The sequence below is a fragment of the Aotus nancymaae genome, unplaced genomic scaffold (assembly GCF_030222135.1).
Source record: "Aotus nancymaae isolate 86718 unplaced genomic scaffold, 86718_ANA_hifiasm-v0.15.2.pri h1tg000025l, whole genome shotgun sequence".
In the NCBI taxonomy this organism is placed as follows: domain Eukaryota; kingdom Metazoa; phylum Chordata; class Mammalia; order Primates; family Aotidae; genus Aotus; species Aotus nancymaae.
The window spans coordinates 24,480,942-24,499,491 of NW_026988438.1; the positions used below are offsets into that span (position 1 = coordinate 24,480,942).

Here is an 18,550-nt window from a genome sequence, read left to right on the forward strand (position 1 = left end):
AAAAATATTATTTGACATTATTATAACTCTTGATTCCAATCATTCAGGTCAAATATTTAAACCTACATAGATTAACCATTTGGCTAGAGACTTTAGAATTATCCAACAAAATTAATAATTTGGCCCAACAGGCCAATTGTTTCACAGCCTGAGAGGACTGATGGTTAATAGAGGGATTTTGGGGAGTTGGATGGGTCTGCTGTTTCTGGAGGTGCTTGTAGACACATATACATGAGCAAACACATATACACACAGACACATGCACACACATCTACAATATGAATACACATAAACACACACATGCATATACACATACCCCCATACATACACATACACATTCACATTCACACACATGCATCCCACACACACACACACACATACAGGCACACACAATGTCACACAACACACATGTACACACCCTACCACCTGTTATTGGCCCTGGTATTATATTACATGTCACTTCACACAGCATGTCTTATTGTATTAATCTTAACTTTCTTAGTGCTCTTTAGTGATCCTAGATTGAATTTGAATTAAAAACTGTGGATGTCAATGCCATTCAGACAGCTCTGATTAACCTGCCTCGTGGATAACATCAAAGTGGGCTGAACCCCTCCTGTGTGTGCTCTTCAATTTCAGACGCTGCGGGGCTATCACTGGCGGGGGAGAGATTGTAATGACAGTGACGAGTCGGTGTACCCAGGCAGAAGGTAACTATTTCTGCTGGTTGCTGATTTTTAAAATTATCTTCAGAAAAGAAGGCGAGAGGCACATTTCCTTCCCCCAGCCTAGGGGATTCCCACTTACAGAGAGAAGAGGTTTTCGTGTTCTGATTGAAGTAAAGCTCACTGAAAAAAGAAGAGCGTTCATTCGTTCATTTGTCCAAGAAATGCTTATCAGGGACCCACAATTTGCCAAGCACTTTGCATCATGCTGGGTGGTAAACAAAATAGAAATACACCTCCTCTCCTTGAGCTTACAGTGAATTGGGAAAAACAATCAAGTGAACAGATTATCTTATTGTAGACATTTATCCAGCCTTCTGTATCAGTCCTCCATGCAGAATTGGGCCCAGAAATAGTGGCCTGTTACCCCGGGAGTAAGGAGAAGCCTCCAATGAATGGAAAACATGTCATACATTAGCCCTGGGCTGATGTTCAGTTGCATCTCTGATATCAAAAAACAGATACGCTAGCCCTCGTCTTTGTTGTGACTATAGTATCAAAACATTAATTTAACCAGTTATTTGGGCATTCAGAGGCACAATGGGATGCAGATTTTTCATTATGTTCATCGGCACCATTCCACAATAATGCGGTCCATGAATGTGATCAATGATGAAAAAGACAGGATTTTGGTCCAGAGCTCCCAGAAAATATCCCAAACCAGGTTAAAGCAAGGAAGCTGAATGGAGACTTCTGATGTCACAACACACAATGGGATGTGACACTCTTCTATGAAGAATGCTATTGTCTCTCCATGGCATTTCATGTAGCATTCATTCATTCATGCATGCATGCACAAAACTGACATTCACTGAGAGACAAGCATATGCCAAAGACCAATGTTAACGCTTTCTTCTTAGGCCAGACAACTGGGATGTCCATCAGGATTCAAATTGTAATGGCATTTGGGTAAGCAACTAAATTCACCTTGAACCCCATTCTCCTTTATTCCTCCCTCTCCTGAAGCTCATCACATATTTGCTTTAGTTAGATCCAAGGAAGCCTATGACAGCCTAAAGCAGCTCTTTTCCTGCTGCTTAGAAGAGGGGTTTAGAATGCTGACGACGCATGAAGAGTGTCAACGATGTCATGAGAGTGTAGCCTTTCTCAGTCATGGCTCCTTTAAGCCTTGCTTAAGGTCACCCACATCTAATCCCTTTATACTGTTTTGAACAGTGTGAAATTAAGTGAAGAGTGGTGTTAACAAAGTTTTACAGCAACCCACACAGCTGTTGGAGCAAACCACATGCTGTCCTTATTTTGTTGCAGCCATTTTTTTTTTCCGTTTCTATAAGCCTAGCCAGGCAGAGCAGAAATCACCCAGTATTCACCCTACTACTCACACCTTGAGGCATTTAATGCTGCTGTCCTAGTTCCCTATGAATGATGGATTTGCAGCTTCCAGGGAAAGAAAAAGGAAGAAAAGAGGAAAGCCAAAAGTAACACAGAAACAGACTCAAGTTTGTGGGGTATTAAGCTTACATGATTTCAGGGTTCCTCATGAAGAAAAAGAATATCAAATTAAAAATACAAAATCAAATATGAAAATGAGTAATTTTTAAAACAATCATCAAAAAAATCTTAATAAATTCCTGGAGTCTCAGAAATTCAGTTCCCTTTCTTTTGAGATCTTGTTTCTGATTTACCAGAAGTGTTTACATGGAAACATGTTCTGATTGCTGCCTGGCCTCCCCTCTCCACCTAGAATATTCTATAGCTCCCAGTCATTCCCAGCACTCACATGGGCAGGGGGCTGGGATGGGCCCTGAAGCTTAAGATTCCCTAACTTCAAGATATTATGTTGGTGCAAAATTGTGGTTTTTGTAATTAATGCAAAAACTGCAATCATTTGTACACCTACCTAAATAAATTATCTAAATTGCCTCTAAATGGTTGCTTCATGTATCTGCTTCAATGAAGAGGAAAAAGTTTCTGTAAATATTTTCCTCTCTCCAGGATACTCATAGTGCAGGCTTGCACCAACAGTCACCTACCCGTGTGCCTTCCAGTCCCATGGCCTCCAAGATAAGGAAAGCATGGCAGATGGCTATGCCCCAGCCCACGCCACTCATCCTATTCCCTAGTCATGCTTCCTTTTCATGGAGAAGACATCTCCCCTAGAGAGCTTAAGGTGACAAGATCCCCGAGTTAGCTCTTGTTCTGAAAAACCCAGGTCTAGTTGTCATGTTGGAGGACAAAGGGGACTGATCAATGTGCGAGGCCCTGTCTGCATTCCATGGTCCCACCCAGGCTGCAGACATGGTGTGCCACCCATATAAGGAGGAAGGCCAAGTGAGAGACTGTACTAGATCAATGGAAATCCATCATGAGCTCAGGGAGGCAAGATGCTCATCAGCAGTGATGGGAGAAGGCATAGCACCTTCATACCTATCCCCTTCCACAGAAGAAGCACAACTCACAGAGCCACAACATCATAAACTCAGAGGGAGTCTTACAACCGTGAAGTCCAGCCTTGCCCAGAATGTGTCCCAGGGACCCCAGTGTTGAGTGTGATGCTAATAGGTTCTTTCATGTTTTAATGGGCATGGGGAGCTCCCAAGACTGGCGAGTAAGCACGCTCCTGTTAACACATCTCTGATCAGCAAGTGCCTTCATCCTGGAATACTATAAATAATCCTTCCAAGGACTAGCAGCTCCACTAAGGGGTAGCTTTAACTTTAGGTTTTAGGATATCCCAACCATGCCAATTCAGTCCCATTCACAGACCCAGTGTTACTTCTGGGTTTCTTAATCTGGTCACTATTGATGTTTGGGTTGAATAATTCCTTGTTGGAGCTGTCTTGCAAACTGTAGGATATTTAGCAGTATCCCTGACCTCTCTCCACTAGATGCCGATAGCACCCCCAGCAAAAAATGTCTCCAGACATTGCCAGTGTCCTCAGGTGGTAAAAGAATGTGCAAAATCAACCCCTTGAGAATTTCTTCTTTGGAAGCATCTTAGGTACTGAAGATGTCAGGACACGGAGACCTCCAGCTCAGAGACTGCAGAATCTGCCCAGACCCTGTGTCCCAGTCACTCAGTGAGCCCTCCATGCTCTGAGGACTGAGACCCCTGGTCCAGGCACCTCTCCCAGAACCCTACCCGGCATCCCCTTGAATGAGATGGCCCAGTGTCTGGCTCTCTTTTTACTCCCACCCTCAGTTCCCCCCAAACCCTTCTCACTCGCCTGGGCATTGCTATGCTGAATTAGGGACTTAAGAGACTTTAAAGGGTTTTGTCTATTCATTTGCCTTTGTGCTTTTAAAGCCATTTAGGAGAGATTTAGTGTATCTATCTCATAAATTTAAAACCAAACTGCTAATTGCATCATTTTTCTTTTAAAGGGTGTTGATCCAAAAGATGGAGTTCCATATGAGAAGAAATTCTGTGAAGGTATGAATTGTGGATGTCAGTGTGGTGATGACGATGTGTGTTCTTCCGTAGTCTGAGTCAAATTGAACTGAGCAGACCACCTAAGTCAGAACATGCTCGATGCTAGGATTTACTCTCTGCTGACCAACTTACATTTTTTTCATGAAAAATCAGAAAAAAAAAAAAACTATTTAAAAGGTTCAGAAAAGGAGAAAAGGGGGCAGAATCTTTAAAAAGCAAAACAATTTGTTTAATTGACTCTTTTATTTGAGGATTAGGCTGCAAAATGGATAAAAGAGCAATGGAAATCTAGCACTTTTCCAAATAAGAAACCAAGCAGCAGAGATAACACATTTTTTAATCTTTTTCATTTTCTTCTAATTACACTGCAAGGTCAGACACCTGGACTTCTACTGACGGGATGAGTCTCTGTGTCTACTAGGCTAAAGATGCATATCTGAATGTCTGAATGACTTGAGAGAGACTGCCAGGCTATAACCTGTGAGGGCTTCCCAAAAATAGCTGAGCAAAACTCTGTGCCCTAAGTGCCCAGATGACACAAACATCTGCACCACCAGTTCCATTGGGGAAACCTCACCACCCACACATTACTGAAAATATGCTCATGGTGATGCCAACACTTGATGGTAACGTCACTGTTTTATGTTTAGGCAATGCTTTTCTCCCCAGTTTCACAATCACCTCATTCATTCATTCATTCATTCATTCAACAGGCATTTTCTGAACAACGATTTCGATTCTAACCAAGAGCTATAGTTGGCTGTGAGTTTTCATGGAAAAAAAGTATATCGTCTTTGCATTCTATCAACTTAAAGCCTAATTGTCTTTAAGCTCTCAGAGGGGATGAAGAGGGAAAGAAAATGTAAAGGCTTATTACATATTTATGCAGTTTAGGAATATTTGTTGGATGAATAAAAGAACGAATGAACAATTAAACCAATGAATGAAATATAGGCAGATCTAGGTGAAGCCCTGGCGCAAAGCCTCTTAGATTCCCCACATCCTACTCTCCCTGTGCCCTCCGGGATGTCCTGGGCCTTCTTAGCCCCCATTTGTGTGACCAAGTAGTGGTATCCATGAAGCCCAGGCTGGGGAGCCACTGAAGTGGCAAATTGTAGGATATTTAACAGTATCCCTGACCTCTATCCACTAGATGCCAGTAGCACCCCCAGCAGAAAAGATTCTCCAGACATTGCCAATGTCCTCAGGGGGTAAAGAAATGTGCCAGCTTGACCCCTTGAGAATCGCTTCTTTAGAAGCATCAATCTTAGGTACTGAAGATGGCAGGACACGTAGACCTCCAGCTCAGAGACTGCAGAATCCGCCCAGACCCTGTGTCCCAGTCACTCAGTGGGCTGGGTCCTCCATGCTCTGAGGAGTGAGACCCCTGGTCCAGGCAGTGAGACTAGGCTATCCTCCTGCATGGTTTAAGGCATTTGGAAGTGGAAAAGGAGATGCCTCTCTCTGCCTCTGGGAGGCATCAATTGATTCTTTGAGGATCTTAAGGAATTTGGAAGAATGTGTTCACAGGTGAGTAATTCGTGTGGATGGACCTCAGAGTCAGATTAAGTGATTCTGAACCTCTGCCCATACAGGGCTGCATGAAGACCTTTCTATCTCCGCCTCTCCATTTATCGGCCAGAATCGTCTATCCAGTGCTTTTGCCTGTATGGATTAAGGGCTTTAAAAGGCCACAACATCTTTGAAAAATCAAAATCGCTCCATAAGATCATTAACTCTTAAAGTGAATTGTAATAGACATCGGTGTGTTTTCAAGAAAGTAATTTCCAGAACCAAAATTTAGGACATATTTCTGATTTCAGATAAAGCTTTGATTCATTTATTCATCCATCATTCACTCAAGATGTTGTACAGCAGTTTGTTTTATGCTGAGCTGGGAAACACACTAAACACAGCTGCATCTCTACATCTTAGCTAGCAGCTCCAATGGCCTGGAAGTCTCATTCAGCTCCTAAATGCTATGCCCCTCACTCTCAAACATGCAAAAAGTGTTAATGCATTGCTGTTATAACACTCGGTGCCTGGAATACACACTAGGGTATCTGCTCTCATAACTATCCAGTCTGGAGGTTCCAAACAACTTGAGTGTATAAATAATGTAAATAAATTGTGCTGCCCAGGTTCACAGCCCAGGGGAATCATTTTGCTGGGAGACTCAGCTGGGGCTCATTTTCACATCTCTCCTGAATGGATCACAGCGTCGCAGATGTCTTTGGTAAGTAATTTTGGCAGTAATCATTCCAGATGTGCTGGCCTTTGTTTTTGTTTCCCCTTACTCTCTCTAAATGTGATGCCAACTCCAAACAGGTGCAAATTTCCCTCTTCAGCAAAATCTGCCACAAAAGGCATATCCACAGTCACTTCAGTCCTAGACAAATGGCAAAAGGTTCCTTCTGCTCACCTCTCCAGCCTCAGCCCAGCTGCTGCCAGGAACCCTGAAGGCAGCAGTGGGGAGTCAAGAAGGTGGAGAATGCATAGAAAGGACACAGCCCACCAGGCTGCCTTCCCCATGGAGGTCGGGATGGGGCACTCCGGGGACTGTCCAGCTTGGGTTTTTTTATTTTTAAGTTCTGGGGTACATGTGCAGGATTGTTACATTGGTATACGCATGCCATGGTGGTTTGCTGTATCCATCCCCCTGTCATACACATTAGGTATTTCTTCTAATGTTATCCCTCCCCAATTCCCCCACCCCCTGCTATCCCTCCCCTAGCCCCGCCGCCCCCCAGCAGGCCCTGGTGTGTGATGTTCCCCTCCCTGTGTCCATGTGTTCTCGTTACTTAACACCCACTTATGAGTGAGGACATGCGGTGCTTGGTTTTCTGTTCTTGTGTCAGTTTGCTGAGAATGATAGTTTCCAGCTTCATCCATGTCCCTGCATAGGACATGAACTCATCCTTTTTTATGACTGAATAGTATTCCATAGTGTATATGTGCCACATTTGTGTGTGTGTCTTTATAGTAGAATAATTTATAATCCTTTGGGTATATACCCAATAATGGGATTGCTGGAAAAAAGCTCATCTTCACTGGTCATTAGAGAAATGCAAATGTAAACCACATTGAGATCTCACACCAGTTAGAATGGCGATCATTAAAAAACCTGGAGACAACAGATGCTGGAGAGGATGTGGAGAAACATGAATGCTTTAACACTGTTGGTGGGAGTGTACATTAGTCCAACCATTGTGGAAGATAGTGTGGTGATTTCTCAAGGATATAGAAATAGAAATAACATTTGACCCAGCTTGTTTTTTATCTGAGCAAGCAAGAAGCACTGAGCTAAGCCGGCTGCTCGGCTCCTGATGGCCACTGCTGTGCTCCACAGAAGGCGTCAGAAGACAGACAAGCCTGCTATCCATTCCCAAAGAGCAATGAGACTGTCCTGGAGGGTTTTTTAATAAAAAACAAGAAGACAGCCACAAGGCAAAATAGCAAACAATGACAGACTCAGAGAAGGCAAAGAAAGGGGAAGGAAACCAACATTTATTGACTCTATATCAGGCATCAGCCACTATAAGTGAGATTTATATGCATTACTCAGAAGAACGACTCCTAAATATGAAGTAGACATATAATGACAATTCTCTATATTCCCAGCTCGTCACCTGCACACATACTTGCTGCATTATCAGAAGGGCCATTATTTTTCTCTCAAACTGTGCAAACACCTGAGGAGAATGTGTGGCAAAGGGTGGGAGCTGGAGGGTGCAGGGAAGGGCAGTCTGAATGCCACACACCCAAGTAGTGGGTACATAAATGCCACACCCATAAAGCCCTGCCCAGGTCTGACGCAGTGCACAGGGAACAGCAGCTCGGGGGCGTTACTTCTCGATGACCCTATCAAACAACACAATAAAAATGGTGTAACACAATGTGGGCGCATTGCCACAATAGGCTCACGCCAAGAGCCACCCTGTCCATTAGGGAAGGGGGTGGTGCCCCTGCCCTCCAGAAAGGGATGTGGGCACAGTGGGGAAGCCCAGTCATACAGCCACCTATGGATGCACTTCCCTCTTCCCTCTCCCAGAAAACTGAAACTGATCCAGAAGTTAACCTGCAGAAATCATCATTTTTCCTTGACCTTCTCTTCCCAGGTTAAAGAAATTGAATATGAATTCAAACACTCTGATAGAATCTCTTCCAGGTCCCATAATGGGCAAGCATAGACCTCCCTCTGTAAAGATGAGCAAGTTGGGGAACACATCTGGATATATATAAAAAGTGCTAAGAACACAAATGAAGGTGCTCTTTGGAAAAAAGTTTATGGAAGGAAAGAGAGTGACATTTTGTAAAATGTTAAATTCAGGTTCTCAACAATAATTGAGAGGAAATTGTACACATAAAAAAGAAGAACTCAGAAATCGGGGAAGATTTCCTCAAGGTGAAACAACCACCTGATAGAAAAATGCAGTGACAATACTGACTTGCAAGTTGGATGATGCAGGAAACAGGAGAGCGAAGCGATCAGGCAGCTGGGGAGATTCTGGGACTCGGGAAAAAGGCCAGATGTGAAAAACAAGAGGGAAGATAGGCATGCAGGAAAGGTCCTGGCAATTGAACAGAAACTGTAGAAAAAGAAAAGACATCAGGCAGGGAGGAAGCCGTTTCTAAATAAGTAATGCAAGAGTATTTTCTTGAGTTGGGGAAATCCGTCTTCAGCCCGCAACCCCCACTGCGTGCCAGGCCGGGGTGTAAAATAGACTCCCTGTGTTTCCTGCTTTTCCTTATTTATTCCAAGGATAAAGAAAAATCTTGAAATCATCCTACACAAACCAACAACCAGGGAACATACTGGGAGGGAAAATCCACCTGGCATCAGACTTATCTCTCAACACTAAATTTCAGGAAACAGTGGAACAGCCTCTCTACAGAATTTTGAGAAGGAAAATTTGTGTCAGACATGCTGTATGCCAAGCTATTGTTCTCACATAAGGACTACAGAAGCTTATTCTCATTCAAAGACTCAGAAAACATACCAGATATATGCCTTCCTGGAAAAAAAAATTATTTTAAGAAATACTCCAGTCTCTCTAAGCATGTTAGTATAAAAGGAAACACACACACAAACACCTAGATATTATTACATACAATTTTTAAATGTATACAATGGCAAAAAATTCACAAATTAAAAGACAAATGAAAAACTAGAACAATACTTACAAAATATAAGGCAAAATTTAAATCCTCTAACAAAGTTTCTACATAGCAATAAGAAAAATACTAACTTTTAAGGATCAAGAACATAACCAATACATACAAAACAGTTTTCTTTTCAGCAGTAACAAACATAAATTAAGATAACAATGCAATTCATTTATCATCCATCAAACAAACAGGTTAAAAGTGACAAAGGCTGGGTTTATCAAAAATATGGTGAAACAGGCATGTTAATTCACCAACAAGAGATGAAGTTACTAGAACTTCTCTGAAAGACAATATGGCAGCATGTATAAAGCAACATTAAAATGTTTGTGGTTTTTAACTAGTAATTTCATATCTGCAAATTTACCTTTTAAAATGATCAATTATCTGCTCAAGAATGTATGTACAGAAACACTCATCACAGAGGTGATGAGCAAAAATGAGGAAAGAAACCAAAAATCAAAAAATAGGGGATGTAAAAATATACTATATTCGTACAATGAAATTTTGTGCAACAGTTAATACACATATTAATAGACATATTTATTGGCAAGAAATATGTCTATATTATTTTGCTTAGGATGTTGAAACTGAACATGAAGCTTTATCGCCAAGTTATTGCCAAAATAATAACCACCAACCACTCCAAATCTCCAGTGACTTAAAACAATCATCATTTCTTCTCAACCACGCATCCGGGGGTGGTCTGGCATCAGCTGTTTTCAACTGAGCTATGTTGGTGTTGGCCCCAAGCTTCAGGTTGGACCCAGGTGTGTGCCATGTGTCTCTCATTTTTCTTGGCTGGGCAATCTATCCAGAGCATCTTCTTCTCATGGTGATGTCAAAGTGCAAGAAGGCAATCTGTGCCCTGTCCACCATCAACCCAACAGCCAAAGCCAGTCACATGACCACAATCAGGAGAGGGAGGCATGACTGCCCAGAGTGGGAGAAGGAAGAGAGTAAATATGCTTTATTGTTCTCATCTAATTATACATGTTAAATATATGATTGAGAACAATGTGAAAATATATAAATTATTAGGAAATTATTAAACTTCCTCCTTAATACTACCACCCAGAGAGTGTCACTTTAACATGTTGGAGTATCAGGTTTGTTTTGTAATATTCTTTTAATATTCTTTTTATTTTTTTTTTTAAGTTAAAGTCGATAATAGAGCTAATTTTAAGAAGTAAAAAAAAAAAAAATCTTAAATTTTTCACAGTATTTTTGCACTCTTTCCAGCACTCTGCCCCCTAATGCATATATGTGTATATTATATATACACATATTATGCTGTTACAAGAAGAGCAAGTTTGCAATTGGTAGTTCTTCTTCTACTCAATTCATAATTATGTTCCTCATTACGACTTTGTCTTTATACTCATTATATTTATTGCTGCGCCATACTGTCCTTTTCAGGCACCATGCAATAATCTACTGACCACTCACCTACAGCAGGATGTTAAACGGATTCGTTTTTTGTTTTTTGGGTTGCCTTTTTTTTTTTTTTTTTTTTTTTTTGCTATTTTGGAGCATTCTCCTTTAAAAAAAAAACTTCCATTTTTTAAAGACTATTATCTACAGAATCTCTTCATTTATGCAGCGTCAGACTAGGTAAGAATACCAGGCTTAGCCAATATCCATGAGGTTTGCTGAGCTCAGACACCTCATGTTTCCATTGTCTGGCCTTTCGTGCTTGTAGCAAGTGTAAACAAAATATCACCTCTAACTTAGGTAAAAATTCTAGAGTCACATCTCTGCAGGCTCAACAGCACAGCACTGTTCATGCATCAATCAATTCAACAAATGCTAGCCAGGTCTACTATGTGCCAAGCCTTGTGATGGGGCTAATGTCAATGGGGAAAAGGATGGAAAGATCTCCGGTGCCTATAGAGCTTACAACCCCATGGGGCAATGCAGACGAGCAAATGGCAGTTCTAGAGCCATTGGTGCTGTAATGTGCACATGCTCCCCCGCAAACTGGAGGAAAGGCTACCTGCAGGAAGAGACACTGTGTTCAAAATAGAGGAATAGAGCTGAAGGTAATTGGGTCCCAGTCACCCTAGGAAGGAGTGCCCTAGCAGAGGTAAGAGCACGTGCAAAGACTTGAAAGCAAGAGGGTTCAGCCTTCTGAGGAGCTCAGTGCAGCTGAACTGAAGCTCATCCAGCACCAGGTGGGACAGCGAGACAAGAGCCTAGAGGGGTGCATGGGAGGCAGATCTCAAAGGGCCTGGAGTTTATCCTGAAGGCAAGCTGGAGTCATTGAAGGGTTTTAAACTGAGAAAAGGGCATATTTGAATTCTAGAACATTTACTGTGATTTCAATGGGCAGGATTTGGTTGCGGGGGAGAGAGGGAAATCAGGCAGCAAGACCAGCTAGGAGAATTCTAGATAATTCTAATGAAAGTATGCTAAGCTAGAAAAGTACAGTGGGGAAGAAACAAGATGGACGAACTCAGGAGCTGTCTGGAATCAACAGTGGACAATGCACCTTTCCCATCCTGTATACTTTATGAGGGTTCCTTAAGATGGCACCCTCCCCCAGCCAGATGGTTCACCAGGCTGGAGTTGACCCTGGGCTGTCCCCTGGCATCCTTGCACCTGGGGAAGACTGCCTAGAGCTCATTGCCAATTGCAGATCTTCTCACAGGGTCTCAGGCAGCCTTTGGAGAGCCATCTCTGCTAGGAAACTTCTGGTGCTTCTTGTCTCTTTGTACCAGAACCCCCAGCTCCTAATATTAATAATTATGGTGAGCATAAAATTTATTATCCAAACTAGACACTTTGAGAGAAGAAGGATCACTGTCATAATTATGCCATGGCCTTAGCATTAACCCGGACGGGCTCAGACAAGCCTGGATGTCTGGCCACCCTACCCATAGCAGGAGAGCGACGCGCCAAGCAGACTCCACAGTCACGGCAGCACCCAGTGGAGAATCTCAAGCCCCTAACTTAAATGTAGAATAGTCTCGGACATTGAATCAGACAGACCAGGGTTCAAATCCTGTCTGAGCCACCTACAGTTACTTCTTACCTCTGAGCTTTAGTTTCCTCATCTATAAAGTATAAATAATGATGGCTACCTTGTCAGAAACTGGGAATAATTTTTATAACTGGACGTTAAAAATTGGACTATTTATTTCTACCTACATTTTAGCTAAAGCCCTGAGACAATGTGGACAAATTATTCCCACCTTCCCACCCTCAATATTTCTTCCAAGTGAAAGATGAGACCATATCCACAGAACCTGCAAAGGAAGGGAGTGAAGCCAATTCTGCAACCTGTCACTTATCTCCAGACTCAAAGGTCCAGAAGAGTTGAGACTGGGAATGGTCGGTGTCAGGAGGACCGTGGAGCTCAGCTTTCCCTGGCGGGGGAAAATGTGTATGCTTCCCCCACTCCATAAAGGTACCACTAAGAGAACTGGATAGGGGTCTGCAGAGACTGAGCTCAAGAGGACTGGTATTCGACACCCCCATACGGAATGTAAGGGCAGTGACCAAGGCAGCAGGACAGAAAGAGTGTGGCCCTGGACAAGGACATGAGCCCCAGGAGGGGAGAGCCAGCCTGGGCCACTGGCCATCCTGCAGAGGAGGGCCTGCAGGGGCAAGGTGACTTCACAGGGCTTAACTTCCAGCTGACCAGGGCTGAAGCAGCAAACTTAAGCGGCTAGCGGTGCGTAGAGAATGCACCCATTCCACCATGGAGATTCAGTCACTCTTCCCCACAGCGCCTCTCAAGACCCCACAACAGCCCTCATTGTAGAAAGTCAGCTTTGGACATCTGCTGGGCTAGTGGCAGTCACACCCAACTACACTTCGTCTCCCTCCACTGCAGCCTCTGCCAGCAAGGGGAAGGAAAACTGGTCAAATAGACAGAGAAAGTGAACCACATTCCCGTCCCTGGGTACAGATGGCCAGCCTCAAGCCCAGGGTGAACAGGGAGAAAGAAGTTAAAATTGTGAGGACTGAACATTTTTCTTTTCTGAAATGGAATGGAATATAACCAGAGGCGTGTACGTTATCTGAGGATGAGCACATGCATAATTGGGCTGGTCTGGATTTTCTTCCAGGGCAAGGGATGAAGGAGCACCACAGTTGAGTGGGCAGTGGGAAAAAGAAAGAAATCGTCTCATTGCACCCTACGAGTGCTGCCTGTCTCATGTGCCAGTTAAAGACCTCAAACACCAGCAGGAGTCTCCCTCGGGGTCTGATGGTGGGAATGCATATTACAAATCAAGACCCTTCAGGGAGCCCAGACATGTTTCGTTCCATTCCTTTGCTGCACCAAGGACCTGATCGTATTGTCTGGCAAGGACAGTATAATGCTGTAGAAAAACAAGTGTGCATGGTTTTAAAATGGGCCCTTCTGCCTTCTATGAGGCTACTTGATACTTCTTTGCCTTTGTCTCCCTATAAGGCAGAATACACGTCTGTGAGTCCATCAGCCCATCCCAGCTGTGTCCGCTGAAAAGGAATCCACTGTCTTGGGCATTCTCCCTGCAGCGGCCCCTCTCCTTTCCTGCTCTCGCCATCCTCTGCTTAAGTAGTATGGCACCCAGCAGTCCTGTTTACAGCTAATTAGATTAGGAATGTGTTCATCTGGAAAGATATTTGTAGTTCAATAAAGAGAGTTTGAAGACTCTCTCTCATGGTTCCACAGAAACAAAGGGTTCTGAGTCTCATTCCGACCTGTCTGCTCCCTTTCTCCTTAAACAACCTGAGCTTCTCTCTGAAACATCTAAGCCTCAGTAGTCAGGTTCAAATCGACCTACTCAAGCCACAAGAAAGACCTCAACTTAGAAAGATGTCAAAGGAGACGAAGAGCAATCCAAAAACATTCTCACACTGGTTTGGGTTTTCTTCTTTTCTTCTTTCAAGGGAAAAAACAATCACTGCTTGAGTTGTTTGTTGAAAAAGAAGGGGAGGTGGAAAGATCATTGAGGCCAGCAAGGGATGCTGCCCTCCTGCCTCTTCCCCCATCTGTTCGAAAATTATTTCCAAAATATTAAGTGCTGCATTTCACTGAACCAGAATTGCAATGACGGGTTGGGGGAGGGGGGTGAGGAGAGAGAAGCGATTCTGAAATACAATTTCCCAAATGTTTATTTTGCTAGCTAAGGCTGTTGCCTATCCTATTATAAAATCTTAGCACGACCCCTGGCAGGCTGTTGTCTGTAGGGTAAGTAGACGCAGATTGAATTTCGTGCTGTGTCAAGGACAAAATGAATCCTTAATCTAGCTGCTGAAAATGCATATTCACTGGAGAGCAAAGCGGCTCCCATCTCTCACGCTTATACGCACTTCATTTCTCCCTTCGAGATGATTTTGTATATCAGGTTTGGCTACTCTTTATTAACCCACAAACAGCACAGGCAAAATCAAAGCTCTCACCCTGCTCTCACTCACCCGCCCTGCTTCCCGCTCTCTGGATTTATCAGTGCACATAAAGCTTCCCTTAAGCACAGAGGAAGATTTTGACAATGTGTACAAAATATGGAAATTCTGTCTGAGTTACCTTCATGTCAACTCCAGAAATATCTAAGCATTATACTGACTTCTTATTATTTTTTAAGATGAAGAAAAGCTATTGTTTAGTAAAACTGGACAAAATTATATCTTCTGCTCCTCAGCCATCTTGTAGGCTAGCGGATTAAAGATGCTAGGTGATGAGGAGAGAAACCTCAATCCTAGTTACTTCTCATTGATTCTGTCAGAAAAAGAGAGTTGTATTCACCATGGTGAATTCTTCTCTCCAGCAGCAATCAGGCCACAAGAGACAGAATGTTCTTCCATTCTTTTTCCCTGTTCATGAACAGGCCAGACAGGCCATTCTTGAATTCTGATCAACTCGACGCCCTTCTCTTCCTACTCAAGGTGAGAGTCCAGGTCTCTCACCTGCCAGCTATGCAGGTGCACTCCCAGCTCATTGTCCTGAAGATATCCATCATCCTGGCCCTGTTGCCTTCTGAGAGAAGTAAAAAGCCAAATACCAGTTGTTATGAAAACTACACGAGGAAATTATTTTAAGCTTCATACTTCTGAAAAGCATTTATAATTACTCAGCCCACATACCTGCTCTGCCAGCACATGAAATAAAGACTTCTATATCGGGAGGCAGCATGAGTCAGGCAATGCCTGTGCTATCCAGCCTGCTGCTGCAACTGGAGGACAATCTCTTGCCCCTGGTCAATTACATCTGTCACCTGCTTCACTCTCCCCCACATTCCTTAGCCATCAAATGGAGCTCATGAAATTACTCATCACAGGGGAAACACCTAGAATCTCAAGTTCATTGGGATGTGGAAAGAGAAAATGCCATCATTTAAAAATAATGTTGGGTGGTTGGAATTGATCGTCATACACCGTTCATTCATTTTTTTTTTTTCAACTAATTCCTTCCATGCAACTCCTTAGGAGGAGTGGGAGTAGGCAGAGATTATCCAGCCCAGCTCTAGTCAAATGGCTAGGGGGCAAGACTGGCTTCTGTATGATTTCATGGGGATTTCCCACTCAAGGCAATAGCTGGGAGTTTGGGCAGAGTGATGAACTAAACCACAGTTCCTGGAGGAATATAAAGAAGAGCATGCATGAAGTACAGATGCCGAAGATTCCGGAGGCAGAAATTGAGGATAGCATCACTAAGCCTGACTGCTAAAGAGCTCAAAGGAAAGTGGAGCAGAAAGCAGCAAAGAGGTCATGATCTCCTGTTGGTAACATATATTTGAGAATCAACAAGAATGAGTGGATGCATCAGCTCTTCTTAATAGGGCAGGATACGGGCTCAGCTGCGGTCACAGAGTCCCAAATTTGGTGACTTAAGATAGAAGTGTGTTTCCTTTTCATGCAGTAATCCAGAGGGAAGCAATCCAGGGCTGGAGGAAAGTTAGGTCATCCTCAACATGCAGCTTCCATCCCGGGGTCTGAGATAGCTGCCCCTACTCCTGCCACCTGTCACCTGGAGGGAATAAAAAAGACCAAGGGAAGGCACACTCGTCCCTTGAAAGAAGTTGGCACGATGGTGGCAAATATCACTTCTTTCTCACACCTCATTGTCCAAAACTTAGTCACATGGCCATACCAGGCTGCAAAAGAGACTGAGAAGTGCAGTCTCCGGCTAGGCAGCCCCATGCCCAACTATCACTGTTCTTTTATGTAAAGACAGAGAAATAGATAAAGGTGGATAACTGGGGCTCCGGAGGTGAAAAGTACCAGCTTAGCCTCAAAGAATTTAAAGTCTAGTTGTGAAGATAAACAAATGAGCTCACAATAATAATAATAATAATATGAAGCAAATATTACTCTTTGTTTGCCAAATACCAAGTATCATATTTAGCATTATCTTATTTAATACTTGCAATGGTCTGAATGTTGGTGTCCCCCCAAAATTCGTATGTTGGAACTAATACCCACTGTTAGTATGAAGAGGTGGGGCCGATGAAAAGGGATGAAGTCATCAGGACTCCATCCTCATGACCGGGATTGGTGCTCTTGTAAAAGAGCTCCCTTGCCCCCATGTGAGAATGCAGCAACAAGGCACCATTTACGAAGCAAGGGCCTTCACCAGATCCAAATTTGCCAGCACCTTGATCTTGAACTTCCCAGCCTCTGGAACAGTGAACAATAAGTTTCTGTTGTTTATAAATTACACTATAAGGTATCTTGCTATAGCAGAATATAGGCTGAGGAAATAGAGCAGAATATGGAACATAGCAGGAAATGGACGAAGACAATATAAAAATGACTCTGTTATTATATGTATTCCGTAGGTAAAGAAACTGAGACTTAGCTTTAGCTAACTGACCCAAGGTTAAATATGGAGCCCAGATACAAACTGAGTCTGTTGGATCCTAGAGTAGAAGTCAGAAAACTATGGCCCTTGGATCAAACACTGCCCCTCCTATTTTTGTAAACTAAGTTTCACTGGAACACAGCGATGCCCATTCGTGTACATATTATCTATAACAACAGCAGAACTGAGCAGTCACCACAGAGACCAAATGGTGTGCAAACCTGAAATAATTACTGTCTAGTCCTTTACAGAAAAAGTTTGCCAGCCCCTGCCCTAGTGCTAGAAGGTTAGGTGCAATTAGCTAGGCATGCACGAGCTACCATGTGACCTAGAAGAGGACACCTAACAGAGAAAGGCCAGGGCAGCCAAGGAAGGCTCTGAGAGGAAGTCCAGACGTAGCCGACTCTTGGCTGATGAGCAGAAACTGAGCAGTCAAGACAGTGGAGTAGGAGGAAGAGCTTGTGACGAGACCTGGAAGTCTGAGGGGGTAGGGGTAGGTTCAGGGGACCCAGGTGGTTGAGGCAGTGGGGAGAGGAAGGCTGTCAGGAGAGGTTGGGGACAAGGAGGCGCCCTGTGGTGGAGGACAACATTGAATAGCTACAGTAGCCTATAGATTAGATTTTCCATACTTGGCCAGTCATTGCAGTCATGTAGGGCATTATTCAAAATGAGATTCTAGGGCCCCACCACAAACCTACCCAATCAGGATCTTTACGTTAAGTAAGCTACCTATGAGATTCTGGGAAACACTGCTAAAGATGTAGGAAGAGAGTGATGAGGCAGGTCCCCTGGCCAAAGGCTGCTGCAGTCACCTGGGGCCAGCAGAAGTGTACGCCCAGAGGGGTGAAATGGCAAGGCTTTGGGATAGCCTCTTGGTATAAAGTGATAGAGAGGAGAGAAAGAAAATGAGATCATCATTTATGATCGTGGTAATGGGGAACAAGAGCCCAGGTGAGTCCCGGTGAGCAGGTGGCCCCAGTGAGGGCTCCTCCACTTTCCCCTCTGTAACTTGACCTTGGACTTCTTTTGATGTCAAATTCCAGTTAACTACCCACATCCCAGACAAATTGCAGTCTGGCTGTTTCAGAAATGACTGAACTTTTACAGAATCAAAGGTATTAGAAGAGTCAGCCTCTAGGATGTGTACCTCTTCTTGCTTGTTCCTGGACCTTGGAGGATTTTTTTTTGTTTGTTTGTGAAAGAATTTGTTTCACTGGCCTTACAAAAGAATTGACTTGTGGTTATCTCTGTCTATGAGAGGGATATTTTATACTCTTGTTTTCTTGCTTTTATGAATCTAGAAAAAGTACTTCAATCACCCTGGAAAGGAAAACAATGGAAGGGAATTTAGTAGAAGGAGTTTAACTGTACAGCATGTTCTCATTTGGAATGCAGCAGGAAGAGAAATGCATCCCTCAACTCATTCATTGAATAAATAAATCATAGGGTTAGAGCTTAAGTAATAAATAATAG

At 43.3% G+C, this 18,550-nt stretch overlaps 1 protein-coding gene across 3 annotated transcripts in view; it reads left to right on the forward strand.

The window, feature by feature from the left end:
- The window catches only part of AOAH (acyloxyacyl hydrolase), a 196,896-nt gene that overhangs the window by 95,513 nt on the left and 82,833 nt on the right, over positions 1-18,550 (forward strand). For all 3 annotated transcript variants that reach the window (XM_064380450.1, XM_012461274.2, XM_012461275.2), the window contains 4 exons: positions 640-710; positions 1,586-1,634; positions 4,071-4,119; positions 6,261-6,355. In XM_064380450.1, the coding sequence (XP_064236520.1) occupies positions 640-710; positions 1,586-1,634; positions 4,071-4,119; positions 6,261-6,355 (264 nt within the window). The remainder of the gene's footprint in view (positions 1-639; positions 711-1,585; positions 1,635-4,070; positions 4,120-6,260; positions 6,356-18,550) is intronic.